The sequence below is a fragment of the Myotis nattereri genome (genome assembly GCF_964212035.1).
Source record: "Myotis nattereri genome assembly, chromosome: 15".
Classification (NCBI taxonomy): domain Eukaryota; kingdom Metazoa; phylum Chordata; class Mammalia; order Chiroptera; family Vespertilionidae; genus Myotis; species Myotis nattereri.
The window spans coordinates 50,983,736-50,999,961 of record NC_138090.1 but is presented as its reverse complement, the minus strand read 5'-3'; the positions used below and the strand labels follow the sequence as shown (position 1 = coordinate 50,999,961).

The 16,226-nt window shown below is 54.5% G+C and overlaps 1 protein-coding gene across 1 annotated transcript; it reads left to right on the top strand.

The window, feature by feature from the left end:
• Nucleotides 1–411: 411 nt before the first annotated feature.
• On the top strand, nt 412–9,134 carry SIGLEC10 (sialic acid binding Ig like lectin 10; the record flags this gene model as incomplete). The annotated part of the gene is made up of 10 exons (XM_081106962.1): nt 412–862; nt 982–1,266; nt 1,534–1,581; nt 2,161–2,424; nt 4,338–4,385; nt 4,516–4,773; nt 4,862–5,161; nt 5,430–5,535; nt 5,622–5,778; nt 7,847–9,134. 10 exons carry the CDS (start codon nt 412–414, stop codon nt 8,060–8,062), a joined length of 2,133 nt encoding a protein of 710 aa, XP_080963088.1. The 3' UTR covers nt 8,063–9,134.
• Between the last annotated feature and the right edge of the window lie 7,092 nt (nt 9,135–16,226).

Sequence of the window (16,226 nt, the reverse complement as noted above, 5' to 3'; positions counted from 1 at the left end):
AAGGAGGGCCCACTGTGAGCTTTCACTTCTGCTTTGGCAATGACCCGAGCCCAGCAGGGGAGCCCCATCTTCCACCCACAGCCAGGCCCCAGGGCTGGACACATGCCCCCCACGTCCTCCCACAGAGGCGACCCCGGGAAGGACCAGCTGAGCCAGCCCAACGCCAGGCAGCCGCCCGCCCACCAGGAAACACAGACAGAGCGTCCAGTGGGCCAGATGGGGTGGGGAGTGGGGAGAAGGGGAGATCCCCGTGGTTTCAGAAGAGAAGCTCATGTCATGCATCAGTCTCCAAGGCCCCACTTCCGCCTGCCTGCCCCGGGGGCTTCCTCTTCTGTCCCTGCCCGTCTCCGTCAGAGCATCGCCAGGGGATGAGCCTGACTCAGGGCCGGGCCCAGTGTCTCCGGGGCAGACATGCTCTTGCCGCTGCTCTTCGGGGTGCTGTGGGGCGGTGAGTGGGCCGAGGGCTGGAGCCCCAAAAGGGCGCAGGATCCGGATAAAGGGTACCGGCTGACGATGGAGAGTGTGGTGACGGTGCAGCAGGGCCTGTGTGTGCGGGTGCCCTGCTCCTTCTCCTACCCTCGGGAGGACAGCAGTACCAAGGGTGTCCCGGTCCAAGGCTACTGGTTCAGAGACGGGACCGATGCCCTCAGCGGTTCTCCCGTGGCCACAAATGACCAGTCGCGGGAGGTGCATTGGAGGGCCACGGGCCGCTTCCAGCTCCTGGGCAGCCCCCGGGATGGCGGCTGCTCCTTGCTGCTCACGGATGCCCGGATAGAAGACAGAAGGGTGTATTTCTTTCGGGTCGAGGGAGGCACCCTGCGATACAGCTTTGTGAAAAATAAGTTCTTTCTGAATGTGACAGGTACGGAGCTGGCTGGGATGGGGTGGGAACTCCCCCTGAACCCTCCCCCTGCCTCGTGCTGGGAGGGCCCTGGGGCATGGGCCAGGGGGTGCTCCCTGAAGTGCCCGCTCTCCTCCCAGCCCCCACACAGGAGCCAGCCGTCTACGTCCCCGAGACCCTGGAGCCTGGGCGCCAGGCGACAGCCGTCTGTGTGTTTCAGTTTCACTCGGAACACTGTCCAGCCCCTACTCTCTCCTGGAGGGGGGCTGCCCTCGCCCCCCAAGAAATCGGGGAGACAACGGCCTACGTCTCAGTTCTCACCCTCACGCCCAGACGGCAGGACCACGCCACCGAACTCACCTGTCGGGCGAGCTTCTCCAGAGAGGGCCCGAGCTTCGAACGCAGCGTCCGGCTGAATGTGGCCTGTGAGTCTGGTGGCCAGCAGGCCCGGTGGGTGGGGAGATGGGGACGTGGTGGCCCTGGGTGGCTCTGGGGGTGGGGTCCACAGAGAGGAAGGGGTAGGGTCCTGAGCTGGGAGGGTAGGAGGGGAAGCGAAGCCATCTGATTCTCCACCCACAGGTGTGCCTGTCACTCCTCTGTCACTTGTCCTCACCGGGACGGTCACACTGTCTGTCCCATATGTTGGGCTCGCTGTGGCCCCTCCCCAAAGCCAGCTCACGATCTCGTTGCAGATGCCCCCGAAACCCCGGTTATCAGCATTTCCTGGGACAACAGACCAGGTACTGAGGCTGGGCAGGGTGGGCCAGGACTGGGCCGGCCCTCTTTGGAGGATGGGGGGAATGGGGCTCCTCCCTCTCGCTCTCTCTCTTTCTAATATATTTCTATTGATTTCAGAGAGGAAGGGAGAGGAAGAGAGAGTTAGAAACATCAGTGAGGAGTCCGGCCACGGTGACTCTGTGGTTGAGCGTTGACCTATGAACCAGGAGGTCACAGTTCGACTCCCGCTCGGGGCACATGCCTGGGTTGCAGGCTGGATTCCCAGTGTGGGGCTTGCAGGAGGCAGCTGATCAATGGTTATCTCTCTTCATTGATATTTCTCTCTCTCTTCCCCTTCCTCTATGAAATCAATAAGAACATATATTTTTTAAAAAGGCAACATCCACGATGAGAGAGAATGAGACAATCATTGATGGGCTGCCTCCTGCACGCCCGCCACACACTGGGGATCGAGCCCGCAACCTGGGCCTGTGCCCTGACCGGGGATCAAACCGTAACCTCTTGGTTCATAGGTCAAAGCTCAACCACTGAGCCCCTCGACGGGTCTCCCTCTCTCTCCTTCCCTCTCTCCCTCTCCGCAGCCCTGGAGCTCCAGGGGGACAGCCCACATCAGGAAGCCCAGAAGGGCCAGCTCCTGCGGCTGCTCTGTGCTGCGGACAGCCGGCCCCCCGCCGCCCTGAGCTGGGCCCTGGGAGACAGAGTCCTCTCCTGGTCCGATCTCCCGGGCCCCGGGGGCCTGGAGCTGGAGCTGCCCGGAGTGCAGCCCGGGGACACGGGGCGCTACTCCTGCCGAGCCGAGAACAGGCTGGGCCTCCGGAGCCGCACCCTGAGCCTCTCTGTGCGCTGTGAGTGTGACCGCGGCCTGGCGTCCGGTGGGGGGAGGCGAGGGGTGAGGGCAGGGGCTGGGAGGGGGTCCCAGAGCTCCAAGGAACTGGAACCCGGGCCTACGGGACTCACGATTCTGGTTCCAATTCCGAGGCAGGTGTTTCTTCCCCCACCACCAAGCAATTCTCTGACACCAGCTGGGTGTCCGGCAGTTGGACTCAGTTCCAACCCTCTGCACCCAGAGGTGCAGGTGCCGCGGGTTAAGGGCTCGGTCCCACAGGACTGCCCCACCTCGGACTCCATAGCAAGCCCGGTTGCCGCCTGCGCTGCTGACTATAGAGCAGAGGCTATAGGTGGGAGCTTCCCACGACCCCCTCCTCAGGGGCCACTAACTTGCTAGATCAGCAGTTCTCAACCTTCCCAATGCCGCGACCCTTTAATACAGTTCCTCATGTGGTGGTGACCCCCAACCATAAAATTATTTTCATTGCTACTTCATAACTGTAATTTTGCTGCTGTTATGAATCGTCATGTAAATATATGATCTGCAGGATGTCTTTTCATTGTTACAAATTGAACATAATGAAAGCATAGTGATTCCTCACAAAAACAATATGTAATGATATATGTGTTTTCCGATGGTCTTAGGCGACCCCTGTGAAAGGGTCGTTCGACCCCCAAAGGGGTCGTGACCCACAGGTTGAGAACCGCTGTGCTAGATAGAGCAGCTCCCAGAATTCAGGAGAAACATACTCATCACCTACTAGATGACCCGTCTGGAATGAAAGGATATGAGGCGAGAGCAGCCAGGTGGGAGGGCCAGGCACAGGGAAAGGGCTCGGAGCTTCACGCCCTCTCCTGTCGCCACTCTCCCCAAATCTCCACATGCTCACCAATCCCGAAGAAGCTCTCCGTCCCCCCCACACTCCCCACACACACTTTCGGGTGATTGTGGAGCCTTCATTACATAGGCCTGATTGACTAAAGTCTTGGCCACTGGCGATTGAACTTTCCCCTTTGGGAAGTCAGGGTCTGGGCTTGCAAATCCCAGCCTGACTGGTTTCCCTGGCAACCAGCCCCCATCCTGAAGTGCTTGCACTCACCTAAACTCAGGTGCAGGGGCAAGGGGCTCCTTATGAATATCAAGACACCTTTGTCACTCTCATCACTTAGAAACTTTCAGGAGTTCTGTGCCTGGAATGGGGACCAAGACCAAATATCTATACCAGTGGTCGGCAAACTGCGGCTCTCGAGCCACACGCGGCTCTTTGGCCCCTTGAGTGTGGCTCTTCCACAAAATACTACGTGCGGGTGCGCACGTACAGTGCGATTGAAACTTTGTGGCCCATGCACAGAAGTCGGTATTTTGTGGAAGAGCCACAGTCAAGGGGCCAAAGAGCCGCGTGTGGCTCGAGAGCCGCAGTTTGCCGACCACTGAATTCTATACAATGTACAATATACATTATACATCACAATAGCACAGGGACCCACCCTTCTTTTTAAAAAAAATATTTTTATTGATTTCAGAGAGGAAGGGAGAGAGGGAAAGAGATGGGAACATCAATGATGAGGGAGAATAGTTGATCAGTTGCCTCCTGCACGCCCCCTACTGGGGATCCAGCCCACAACCCAGGCATGTGATGTGCCCTTGACCAGAATCGAACCTGGGACCTTTCAGTCCGCAGGCAAACGCTCTATCCACTGAGCCAAACCAGCAAGGGCAGATCAGGCTGGTCCATAGGTCAATGCTCAACCACTGAGCCACCCCAGACCGGCAGGGACCCACCCTTCTTACCCACCCATTTCCTTGGGTGCCTTGTGTCGGTGGGTGATTCAACCCTTCTCCCCTGCCTGCTGCAGTCATGGGTCCGCAGGGACCCTTGGCCCAGAGTGAGGCCCCGGCCCGCCTGGAGCTGGTGCTGTGTCTTTTCAGATGCCCCGGAGAACCTGACCGTGACCGTCTCCCGAGCAAACGGGACAGGTAGGAGAGGAGGACAGGTAGGCGCTGACCTCTCAGCGCCCAGTCGGGGGGCCGGGCGTCTGGGGTGTGCGCCTGCGAAGGGTCCCGATGCCCTCAGCTGTGTGTCTGTCCTGCCCCTTCTCTCCCCTAGTCCTGGAGACGCTGGGGAACGGCGCGTCCCTCCCGGTCCTGGAGGGCCAGAGCCTGCGCCTGCTCTGTGTCACCCACAGCAACCCCCCAGCCTCGCTGAGCTGGGCCCGGGGGCCACACACCCTGAGCCCCTCCCAGCCCTCAGACCCCGGGGTCCTGGAGCTGCCTGGGGTGCGAAGGGAGCACGAAGGCGACTTCATTTGCCGCGCTCAGAACCCGCTGGGCGCCCTCAGCCTCTCGCTGCGCCTCTCTGTGCACTGTGAGTGGGGGATGGGGCACCAGGGGGCAGGACTCCGGGGTCCTGGGAGGACAGAGGCACCTCTGACCCGTCCCCTCGCTCCCCACAGACCCCCCGCAGCTGCTGGGACCCTCCTGCTCCTGGGAGGACCAGGGTCTGCGCTGCAGCTGCTCCTCCAGGGCCCAGCCGGCCCCCTCCCTGCGCTGGCGGCTGGGGGCGGGGCTGCTGGAGGGGAACCATGGCAACGCGTCCCACGTGGTCACCTCCAGCTCAGAGGGGCCCTGGACCAACAGCTCCCTGAGCCTCAAGGAGGGGCTCAGCCCTGACCTCAGACTCAGCTGCGAGGCCCGGAATGTGCACGGGACCCAGAGCGCCTCTGTCCTGCTGCTGCCAGATCAGGGCCCTGGAGGTGGGGCCTGGGGGGCGGGGGGCGGGGGGTAGGGAGGGGGGGCAGGGGCGGGGTCCTGTGGTTGCAGCCCGAGCTGGGGAGGGGAAGGGGGTTCCGAGGGGGGAAGGTGCAAAGCCTGGGCCTGGGGTTTGAAAGAAAAGGAGCGGAAGGGGTTGCAGGTAAGGAATGGGAGCTGGAGGCCGGAGATCCGGGGGGTGGATGGGGGGCGGGTCAGGACACGCGTGGGGGTGGGAGCGGCTCAGGATCGCCTGACGGCTTCCACGCGCAGAAGAGAAGGACCTCATCGCGAAGGGCTTCTCTAAAGGAGTAGCTCTGGGCACCGGCGTCACCATCCTCCTGGCCCTCGGCCTCTGCCTCTGCCTCATCCTGGCCGTGTGAGTTAGGAGCGGGAGAGGGGGTGCGGGGGGCCGGGGCGGGAGGTGCCGGGGCGCACACCGAGGCGGGGCGGGCGTTTCCTCAGTGTGAAGACTTTGAGGAAGACCCAGACGCAGACCCCAGCGGAGGAGGCAGCTCCGGAGGCGGAGACCCCCGCGAGGACAGAGCCGTGGAGGCCCAGGCTGACCCGGAGGAGCACCATCCTGGATTACATCAACGTGGTCCCCAACGCCCGCGGCCTGGTGAGTGGCCCTGGCCCAGCGCCCCTTCCCCGCCCTGCGCCCGCCCTGCGCCCCCAGCTGGGACATCGAGGTGGAAAGAGAATGGCTGTTGGATTCAAAGCCTGACTCCGGCACTTCCTGCCTATGAGGCTCCCTCTGAGCCTCCACGTCCGTCTCCCTGTTTCCTTTGAGGGCTGGTCTGAAGGGTCAAAACGCGCCCTTGCTCGGTTCGTAGCAGCTATGCCCGTTATCACCATCACCAAGGACATTGCTGATTATAATTAACTGGAGTCCCGGTGCACGAACTTCGTGCACTGTAGGGTACCTAGGCCTGGTGGATGATCAGGGCCATTGGGGCCTTCCGGCTGCTGGCCAGGGCCTTCCTTCCTTCTGCACTGCCCCCTGGTGGTCAGTGCACATCATAGTGAGCGATGGAACTCCCCGTGGAAATCCCAAAGGGACACTTTGCATATTTGCCTCTTATGCATATAGGTGATGTAATATTATTAGCATTGCTGAGAGGCAGTGTGTCCTGGTGACTAATGGGTGGGCTGCCGGGGTCCAGACCCATGTTCATTGCTGTGTGTTAATGGGCAAGTCACTTCTCTGAGCCTTTTCTTGAACTTTAAAAAGGGGGGAATAGTAGACTCACCCCTGAGCCCTAGACTCACCCCTGAACTCTAGACTCACCCCTGAGCCCTAGACTCACCCCTGAACCCTAGACTCACCCCTGAACCCTACACTTACCCTTGAACCCTAGACTCACCCCTGAACCCTACACTTACGCTTAAACCCTAGACTCACCCCTGAACCCTAGACTTACCCTTGAACCCTACACTTACCCTTGAACCCTAGACTCACCCCTGAACCCTACACTTACCCTTGAACCCTAGACTCACCCCTGAACCCTACACTTACCCTTGAACCCTAGACTCACCCCTGAACCCTACACTTACCCTTGAACCCTAGACTCACCCCTGAACCCTACACTTACGCTTGAACTCTAGACTCACCCCTGAACCCTACACTTATCCTTGAATTCTAGACTCACCCCTGAACCCTAGACTTACCCTTGAACTCTAGACTCACCCCTGAACCCTACACTTACCCTTGAACCCTAGACTCACCCCTGAACCCTACACTTATCCTTGAATTCTAGACTCACCCCTGAACCCTACACTTACCCATGAAATCTAGACTCACCCCTGAACCCTACACTTACCCTTGAACTCTAGACTCATCCCTGAACTCTACACTCACCCTTAAACTCTAGACTCACCCCTGAACCCTAGACTCTTGAGCACCTCTCCAGGCAGCATCTCCCTGGGATGTCTAACAGGCACCTCCAACGTAGCCTGTCCAAAGGCAAACTTATGAGTAATTACTCCATCCTCCCCTTCACAGCAAATAGCACATCTTCCCAGCTGCTCAGGCCTAAAGCCTCAGTCACCTTTCATGCCTCTCTTCTCCATCAACCCCCACCCCCCACCACCACCACCACTAATCAATCCATTGCAAAATCCCTTCAAACCACTTCTCCTGCCTCCCTCGTCCACATGGACACCACCCCCCTCTTCTGTGGGTCCTCTCTGCTCCCACACCCCCAATCTATTTCTCTGCACATCATACCCATTTAAAGCCCCAATAGGTCCCTTGAATGCAATCAGAAGGAAGGAACACATGAGTGATACTTGCTACCGACCAGTTAAGTAGAGCTTCTTAGGGCCAAAACATTTTTTTCAATGCTGATCTCTAAGGGTCACACGTACATAACACTCTTGAGAGGATGAACTTGCAGAGCTGGAGAACAGATCCGTGCTGCCTGGGGTTAAGGCCAGGTCTCTGTGGGGTTAGAGCCGTCTGCCTCCTCATGGTGGTTACAGGAGCCGACCTGTGTGAGCCTGTGTGGCCACAGCAAAGAGCCACAGACTGAGTGGCTGAGACCACAGGCACTTACTTGTTCACTGTTTCTGTCCCGAGATGGAATGTAACCCCAGTGCCTCCATCAGTGCCTCCCACGTGGTACCCACAAGTATTTGCTGGATGAATGAATGAATGAATGAATGAATGATGGTCGTTTTCCCTTTAGGCTCGGAATCCAAAGGCCAAGCCCAGCAGCCCTTCCAGGGCCCCTCCTGCAGCTGCTAACTCCCCAGGACGGAACATGTCCCCTCCAGCCCCAGAATCAAGGAACAGCCAACAGGAGATCCATTACGCTGCCCTCAGCTTCCCAGGCCTCCGGCCGCAGGAGGCCCAGCAGGCCAAGGACACCAACTCGGAATATGCAGAAATCAGGTTCCACTGACAACCCCCTGGGCGGCGGGACGGGGACCAGGCTGGGGAGAAACGCAATCACGGAGAGGATGGACGACAGAGGACACGGCCTCGCTCTCTTTCTTCTGTCGACTCCTCCAAGGATGGGCCAGCCCATCCCAGGCCAGGCATCTGCAACAGCCTGACCACTCTCTCCAGAGTAACCTTCTCTGGATACACTATTCCAGGGGTGGGCAACCTTTTGGTGAGTGCATGCCAAACCCAGCAAAATCTCTGACTCAAAATTCTTCTGCGTGCCAGCCCTAATTTTTCAAGAACATGTTACGCCTACTTGATATCTCTTAAGGCATACGTATGTGAAGAACCGTGAAGAAATAATAAAATTCATTCGAGCGACAAAAACACAGTATATGAGGATGAAAAATGCAGTTATTTTTTAATGTATACATGTACACTGCTAGTCCGACAGAAAACTTTATGACTCCGTTTGATATTGTCAGTGGGACTTTTGCTGCTGCATCACTGATGACAGAGATTTTACATCAGGTTTGTATTTCGTGACCTTCAGAGATATGCACGGGCTACTATTTTCGTCCCTCAGGCTACTCCTGTTATGAGACTTAACAAAATTCATCACTGAGAACAAAGAGTCAACATTGTAAATGGAAGATTATAAGAGAGGGTTTCGCGTTCCAGCAAAAGTTACTGGCGTGCCGTGTTTGGCAGGCGTGCCAGGGGTTGCCCACCCGTGCACTATTCTGAGGACAAGAATACATTTTTTTTGTTTCAGAAGCCCAGGCACCACCCTCACTGATTCCTCACAGTCTCACTTTTCTCCAAGGTGGGAGAACCTTTTGAAAATGGCTCGACGGTGGTCTCTACGAGGCAAGCGAGCTAACCTCCCAGGCCAGGAGGTCACGGTTCGATTCCTGGTTGGGGCACATGCCCAGGTTGTGGGCTTGGTCCCTGGTGGAGGGCGTGCAGGGGGAAGCTGATGACCCATGATTCTCTCTCATCATTGATGTTTCTCTCTCTCTCTCTTCCTCTCTGAAATCGATAAAAAAAAAACAACAACCACATATTAAAAATCAATGGGAAGAGTCAAGAGAATTTTTTTGTGATGCATGAACATATGAAATTCAAATGTCAGTGTCCACTAACAAAGTGTTCCTGGAGCCCAGCCGCGTCCACCCCCTGCTTTTCTGCCTCGTCCTCTGTGGCTGATTTCAGGCAGCTGCAGAGCCGAAGATACTTGGCGTCTGGCCCTTGACAGGAAGAGTGTGCAGATCTTCATCTAAAATAAACGCGCCCACTCCGTTTTGCAGAAGAGGAACCAGAAGCCGAGTTGCAGAAAGGGGTCAAGAGGAGCCAAGGCCAGCGTGACCAGCCGCAGGGCTGGGGGGAAGGTTTCAGGCCAGGAGGCGACATGGAGGCTGGGGGTGAACGCATCCTCAGCCTGAAAATCAGGGGAAGGGCAAACATGTGGTTGATTGGGAAGCGGGAACACCGGCAAAGGGGAACCAGGAGGGAACGGACAGCGTGCTCCCAACAGACCAGCTGGTGAAGGGGACCACTCGTAGAGACCACTGTCGAACCATTTTCAACCAATAATGGAAGGTCACTGACCCCTGGTCAAACCTGTTGCCTAGCAAAACAGCCTTATATAACCTTGCAATTCCCCAGGTCAGAACCCTGGCCCCCCACCCCCGCCCCCTTGGTCCCTTCCCCGAGGTCACGGTTGTGATTGCTTCATGGACAGTCCTCGTGGGGGATGGTTAATAGTCACCCAGAAAACTGGGCATCCCAGAAAAGGATGCTGGCCTTTGCATTAGCCCTGGCTGGTTTGGCTCAGGGGATAGAGCGTCGGTCGTGAACTGAAGGGTCCAGGGTTCGATTCTGGTCAAGGGCACGTACCTCGGTTGCAGGTTCCCTGGCCCTAGTCAGGGTGCAATCGGGAGGCAACCAATCGATGTGTGTCTCTCATATCGGTGTTTCTCTCTGTCTCTCCCTCCCCCGTCCACTCTCTCTAAAAATCAATGGAAAGAAATCCTTGAGTGAGGATTAACAACAAAAAAAATTCCCTGGCCAGTGTCTCAGTGGTTAGAGCATTGGCCCATTCACCGAAGGGTTGTGGGTTCCATTCCCCATCAAGGGCAGGTATCTAGTTTGTAGGTTTGATCCCGGCTCCAGCCGGGGCATGTACAGGAGCCAACCAATCCATGTCTCTCTTTCACATTGACGTTTCTCTCTCTCTCCCCCTCCCACTCTCTCTAAAACAACAACAACAACAAAAAAACCAACAATGGAAAAAAAATATCCTCATTGAGGATTAACAACAGCAAAAAAGTGATGCTACACATTGGAAGAGCAGAAAAAAAAGTAGGAGTAAAGCAGAAGAGGTTGTAAGGAAAGCTGAGAAAAATATGGGTAAAAATATGGGTAAAAAGCAGCGTCATAGCAGGAGGAAGGGAGGATAGGAAATTCGTGGGTTTTTGTTGTTAATCCTCCCCTGAGGATGTCTTTCCATCGATTTTTAGAGAGAGTGGGAAGGAGGAGGAGAGACAGAAATACCAACACACCTATTGGTGGCCCAGACCAGGGCCAGGGATCAAGCCTGCAGCCTGGGCATGTGCCCTTGACCGGAATTGAACCCATGACCCTTTAGTCCACAGGCCAGCTCTCTAGCCACTGAGCCAAACCGGCCAGGGCAGGAAGCTCATATCTGTAAGCACTTCCTATGTATCACATTGTGAGTCAATGACTTATAATTATCTCCTCCGACAACAGCTGTGGTGTGTGATTAACCGGATCTCCACTGTGGAGATATCTGAGGCTCAGAGAGGTGAATTCATTTATCTGAAGCCACACATGCTGACTAGAAACCACAGCTTCTCTCTCCCCTCCCCAGGCTTTGCATTCCTTCCTGAAGGGGGCGCTCCTGGGTGAAAGGGACACAGAACCGCAGGCCAGAACCCAGGCAGGACCCCTGGCGTGGCTCTGGGGAGAGCCTGATCTGGCTTGTAGGCAACAGGATCAAGATGGGAGGGGGGTTTAGGGGGTTGGAGGTGGAAGAGATTTAGAAGTACCAATTGCCCGCCATTAAACCAGTCTTGGGGATGTGAAGAATGCAAGAAATCTATCTATATATATAAAAGCCTAAGCGACCAGTCGACCGGTTGACTGGTAACTATGGCGCACACTGACCATCAGGGGGCAGATGCTCAACGCAGGAGCTGCCCCCTGGTGGTCAGTGCGCTCAGCTGACTGATGGGCTCCAGATGCAGGGCTCACAGCTGGCTGCCGCAGCCCAGAAACCACAGCGGCCAGGATGAGCAGGAGCAGCAGGCAGGAGTGGTAGGCAGTGTTGGACTGCCAGTGTCAGCCGATCCCCGCAGGCCATGCTGAGGGACCCCACTGGTGCACGAATCTGTGCACCAGGCCTCTAGTACAGTCAATAAGATTGTAATGAGTCCTACCTGGTTTGGCTCAGTGGATAGAACATTGGCCTGGGGTCTGAAGGGTCCCTGGTTCGATCTCAACCAAGGGCACATGCCCCGGTTGTGGGTTCGATCCCCAGTAGGAGGCAGCGGATCAATGATTCTCTCTCATCGTTCATGTTTCTATCTCTCTCTCCCTCTCCCTTCCTCTCTGAAATCAATAAAAATATATTTTGAAAATATATTGTCATGACTGTGCATGGTGCCAGGTGGGTACTAGACTTATGGGGGATCACTTCATAAGACATACGCATGTCTAATCAGGATGTTGTATGTTTGAAACGAATGCAATATTGAATGTCAACTGTAATGGAAAAATAAGTTTTAAAAAAGAGGCTATTTAATTGGAACAATGGACATCTTTATAAAACCCAGTCAATATTTTACATGGTCTTTCCTCTCACTTATTGTGTCCTTTGAGATGTTCGCTCTATATAATGCTTTATAACCTTTTGTGTAGAAGGCATACATATTTTTGTTAGATTTCTCTTGAGGTACTTAATAGTTTTTGGTTCTATTAAAATGGCATCTTTCGGAGGTGGGGGCTGGCGGAGGGGGCAAAGGTGGGTAAGTGGGGGCATCTGTAATGTGTCAACAATAAAAATAAAGGAAAAAATGAGATATTTTGGTCGACAGTGGTATATAGAAATACACTGGAATTTTTAAAAAATATATTTTTATTGATTTCAAAGAGGAAGGGAGAGAGAGAGAGAAACATCAACAATAAGAAAGAATCATTGATTGGCTGCCTCCTGCACGTCCCCCACTGGGGATCGAGCCGGCAACCCAGGATGTGCCCTTGACTGGAATCGAACCCGGGACTGCTTCAGACCACAGGCTGACGCTCTATCCACTGAGCCAAACCGACTAGGGCTACAGTTGAATTTTGCACATTAACCTTGAATCTACCAACTTTGAGAGGTTTGCCTATTTTAAATAATCCATCTGTAAATTATTTTGGATTGTCTATGCAAAAAAAAATTATATCATCTGATAATAAACATTTCTTTTTTTTTTTTCTCCAAAGGGGAAAATAAAGACATAAATAAATACTTAAAAGATGCTGAAAAGCAGGGCGAGATTTAGAAGGGAAGGCATGTAATGTCAAAAGGTGACAGGCAACCTAGACCAGCGATGGCGAACCTATGGCACGCATGTCAGAGGTGACACACGAACTCATTTTTTTGGTTGATTTTTCTTTGTTAAATGGCATTTAAATATATAAAATAAATATCAAAAATATAAATCTTTGTTTTACTATGGTTGGAAAAAATTTCTCTATGTGACTCGGCACCAGAGTTAAGTTAGGGTTTTTCAAAATGCTGACACCGCGAGCTCAAAAGGTTCACCGTCACTGACCTAGATGGAGAGGACGAAGCCGTGAGTGGACAGATCAGCGTCTCCGAGGACATGCAGGGGGAGTGGCGGACGGGTGTCCTGAGCGAGGGCATGAGAGAGGACTCCAGAGATAAGACTCACTTGAGACAGACCCCCTCCAGTTCCAGAGCTGTTTACCTGTGAAAGTGTTCACAACACTGACATACTACCCCAGCACTTACTACCCCAGGCTCTGCTGTTTCACGCTTGTATCACCCCCACCGAATACAGAAAGTGGAGGACGCTTTTGGCCAAAGACCCTCTTGCCAAACCCTAGTTCATCAGGAACCTTGAGTTGGTAGTTACCAGGGAATTGAAGACTCGGGGAGGAGGCCTCCTCTGACATGTGTCAATGTGCCAATGCCTCTGGGTACTGAATAAAATGAAAAAAATTGGTCCTGACTATGTGGCTCAGTTGGTTGGAACATTATCCCATACAACATAAGGTTGCAGGTTCGATTCCCCGTCAGGGCACATACCCAGATTACGGGTTCAATTTCCGGTTGGGGTCCAAACTTGAGGCAATTAACCAATGTTTTTCTCTCTCTCTCTCTCTCTCTCTCTCTCTCTCTCTCTCTCTCTCTCTCTCAATAAAGAAAAAAGGGCATATACTTGGCCCTAGCCCATTTGGCTCAGTGAATAGACGGTTGGCCTGTGGACCGACCAGGCACATACCTCGGTTGCAGGCTCCTCCCTGGCCAGGACCCTGGTCGGGGCTCATGCAGAAGGCAACCAATCAATGTGCTTCCCTCATGTCGATATTTCTGTCTGTCTTTCTCTCTCTTTTCCATTTTCTCTAAAAATCAGTGGAAAAAATCCTCGGGTGAAGGTTTAGAAAAACCTAAACACGGAATGAGCTTCAAGGACTGAAGTGGCCCCAGATGCCGGGACACACACAGTAATGGCATTACAGACTCACGGATGGGGTCGCCCAGCGCACCCACCTCCTTGCAGAGATATGGGCCTTAGAGAGGGGCCAGGTCTTGCTTAAGGTCACACCGCAAAAATAGCAGAAGTGAGATCCAATCTCAGGCCCTAAAATAGATAGCACTGCATCAACTTAGAGTGGGGAGGGCGCTAGCGGAGCTTCTGTTTCCCTCCCTTGACGCAACCCCCCGAGCCCCAACCCCCGACCCCCCCCCCCACCCTCCCCCGACCCCTGAGTCCTTCCAGGTGAGCAAGCCTTCCACGTGTGTCTGACCTGGGGAATTGCAAGGTTATATAAGGCTGTGTTGCCAGGCAACAGGTTTGACCAGGGGTCAGTGACTTCGAAATGTGTGTGTGAAGGTCCTGGCTTGTGCAATAATGGCTTGGGACTTGGAGGGAAGGAGGAGAGCTGTTGTCCGGTTCTCTCCGGGAAGGGCAATGCTGTGTCGATGAAAAGGACAAAATAATAATAATAATAATATGAACAAACACACACCACCAGGACCACAGTCCGAGACCCCGCTTGGACCTTCTGCATTGCCATATACTCTCAATCACCCACCCCTTATCAGAGACTATCAACTCCAGGGAATATAACTATAACACAGCTCCGTATTTCATTTCTTAGATTTTTTTTTTAAATTGGTTTCAGAGAAGAAGGGAGAGGGAGAGGGAGATAGAAACATCCAGGATGAGAGAGAATCATGGATCGGCTGCCTCCTGCATGCCCCCCACTGGGGACTGAGCCCGCAAGCCCGGCATGTGCCCTGACCTGGAATCAAACCAGTGGCCTCCTGGTTCATAGAGGTCGATGCTCAACCACTGAGCCATGCTGGCCGGACCACAGTTCCATATTTCTGATCACTGACTCTGTTGTGTTCTGTTGAAACTTTTTTTTTTTTTAGCCCCTGACAGTGTCTTGGACATTCTGTAACTTCTCAGTCAGTTCTGATGGCAAAAATCAGCCTGATCTGCCCTAGCTGGTTTGGCTCAGTGGATAGAGCATTGGCCTGTGGACTGAAGGGTCCTGGGTTCGATTCCAGTCAAGGGCACATGCCTGGGTTGCGGGCTCGATCCCCAGGAGGGGGCGTGCAGGAGGCAGCCAATCCATGATTCTTTCTCATCATTGATGTTTCTATCTCTCTCTCCCTCTCTCTTCCTCCCTGAAATCAATAAAAATATGTTTTTTAAAAAATCAGCCTGATCTTACACGATCAGCTCAGACTTGGTTTAAATCCGGTCATCCCCCCTCTCCATCCAGCAGAAGTCCAGGCTGGGACCTGACTCCCTGGAGGAGACACACCTTCCCTTCATTCCTACTGGGAGCCCTTAGTTTCCCAAAGTCTTGGGGCGCGGAGGAAGGACAGGTAGGTATGGGGACAGGTGACGCTTGACCTAACTGGCCACAGCTCTGGCCTCCTGTTGGCTGAAACGGCCTCTCTGGCTAACCCTCTGCGTGGCAGGTGTCCAAAGGCTGGGCTCTCTCGTGGAGCAAAAGTGTGAGGACTTGGCCGGCTGAGACTTTCCCGGACGCGAACGCTGTGTCCTCCTCCCACAGTGCAACGGACAAAACCCCTCCTGTGTGTTCCTCTTTCCCTCCCACACTTGTGACCCCAGATCTGGGGGGTTTCCACACATCAGAGAGTCTTTGACACCAGCTGGGTGCCCTACAATTGACCTCAATGCTGACACCGTCTACCTCAAGGCAGCGCCGGAACCCACAGGTGAAGGGTTGAGTCCCGCAGTCGGCCCCTCTCCCGATGTCAGCCGCCAGACACAAGCCCGCTTGCCGTATGTGCTTCTGGCCTGTCGGCCGTAGGCTGGGGGTTCCGACGACCCCCTCCTTGGGTTGGATCATTTCATAACGGCTCACAGATTTCAGGGAAACCCTTACTTACATGTGCTGGTTTATGACACAGGGATGTTACAGGGAGCAGCCAGGTGGGAGAGATGCACAGGGCAAGGGTGGGCAAGGGGTGGGGAACCTCCATCCAGTTTGGCTCAGTGGATAGAGCATTGGTCTGCGGACTGAAAGGTCCCAGGTTCTATTCTGGTCAAGAGCACACGCCCAGGTCGTGGGCTCGATCCCCAGTAGCGGGCGTGCAGGAGGCAGCCGATCAATGATTCCCACTCATCTCTGAGCCCCGTAGGTTGAGATTTTTATGGAGGCTTCATCATGATCCACCCTTAACTCCATTTCCAGCCTCTTTCTCTTCCCCAGAAGATTCCAGGCGTCTATGGAACTCTATGGCTTGGTCTTTTTGGGGACCAGTCTCCATCCGGGAGCCCACCCAGTCACCTCCTTAGAACAGACGACATGCCCATCATTGAGGAAATGATGAGGTTGCAGGAGCTCTGTGCCAGGAACCTGGGGCAGAGACCAACCTTGCTGCG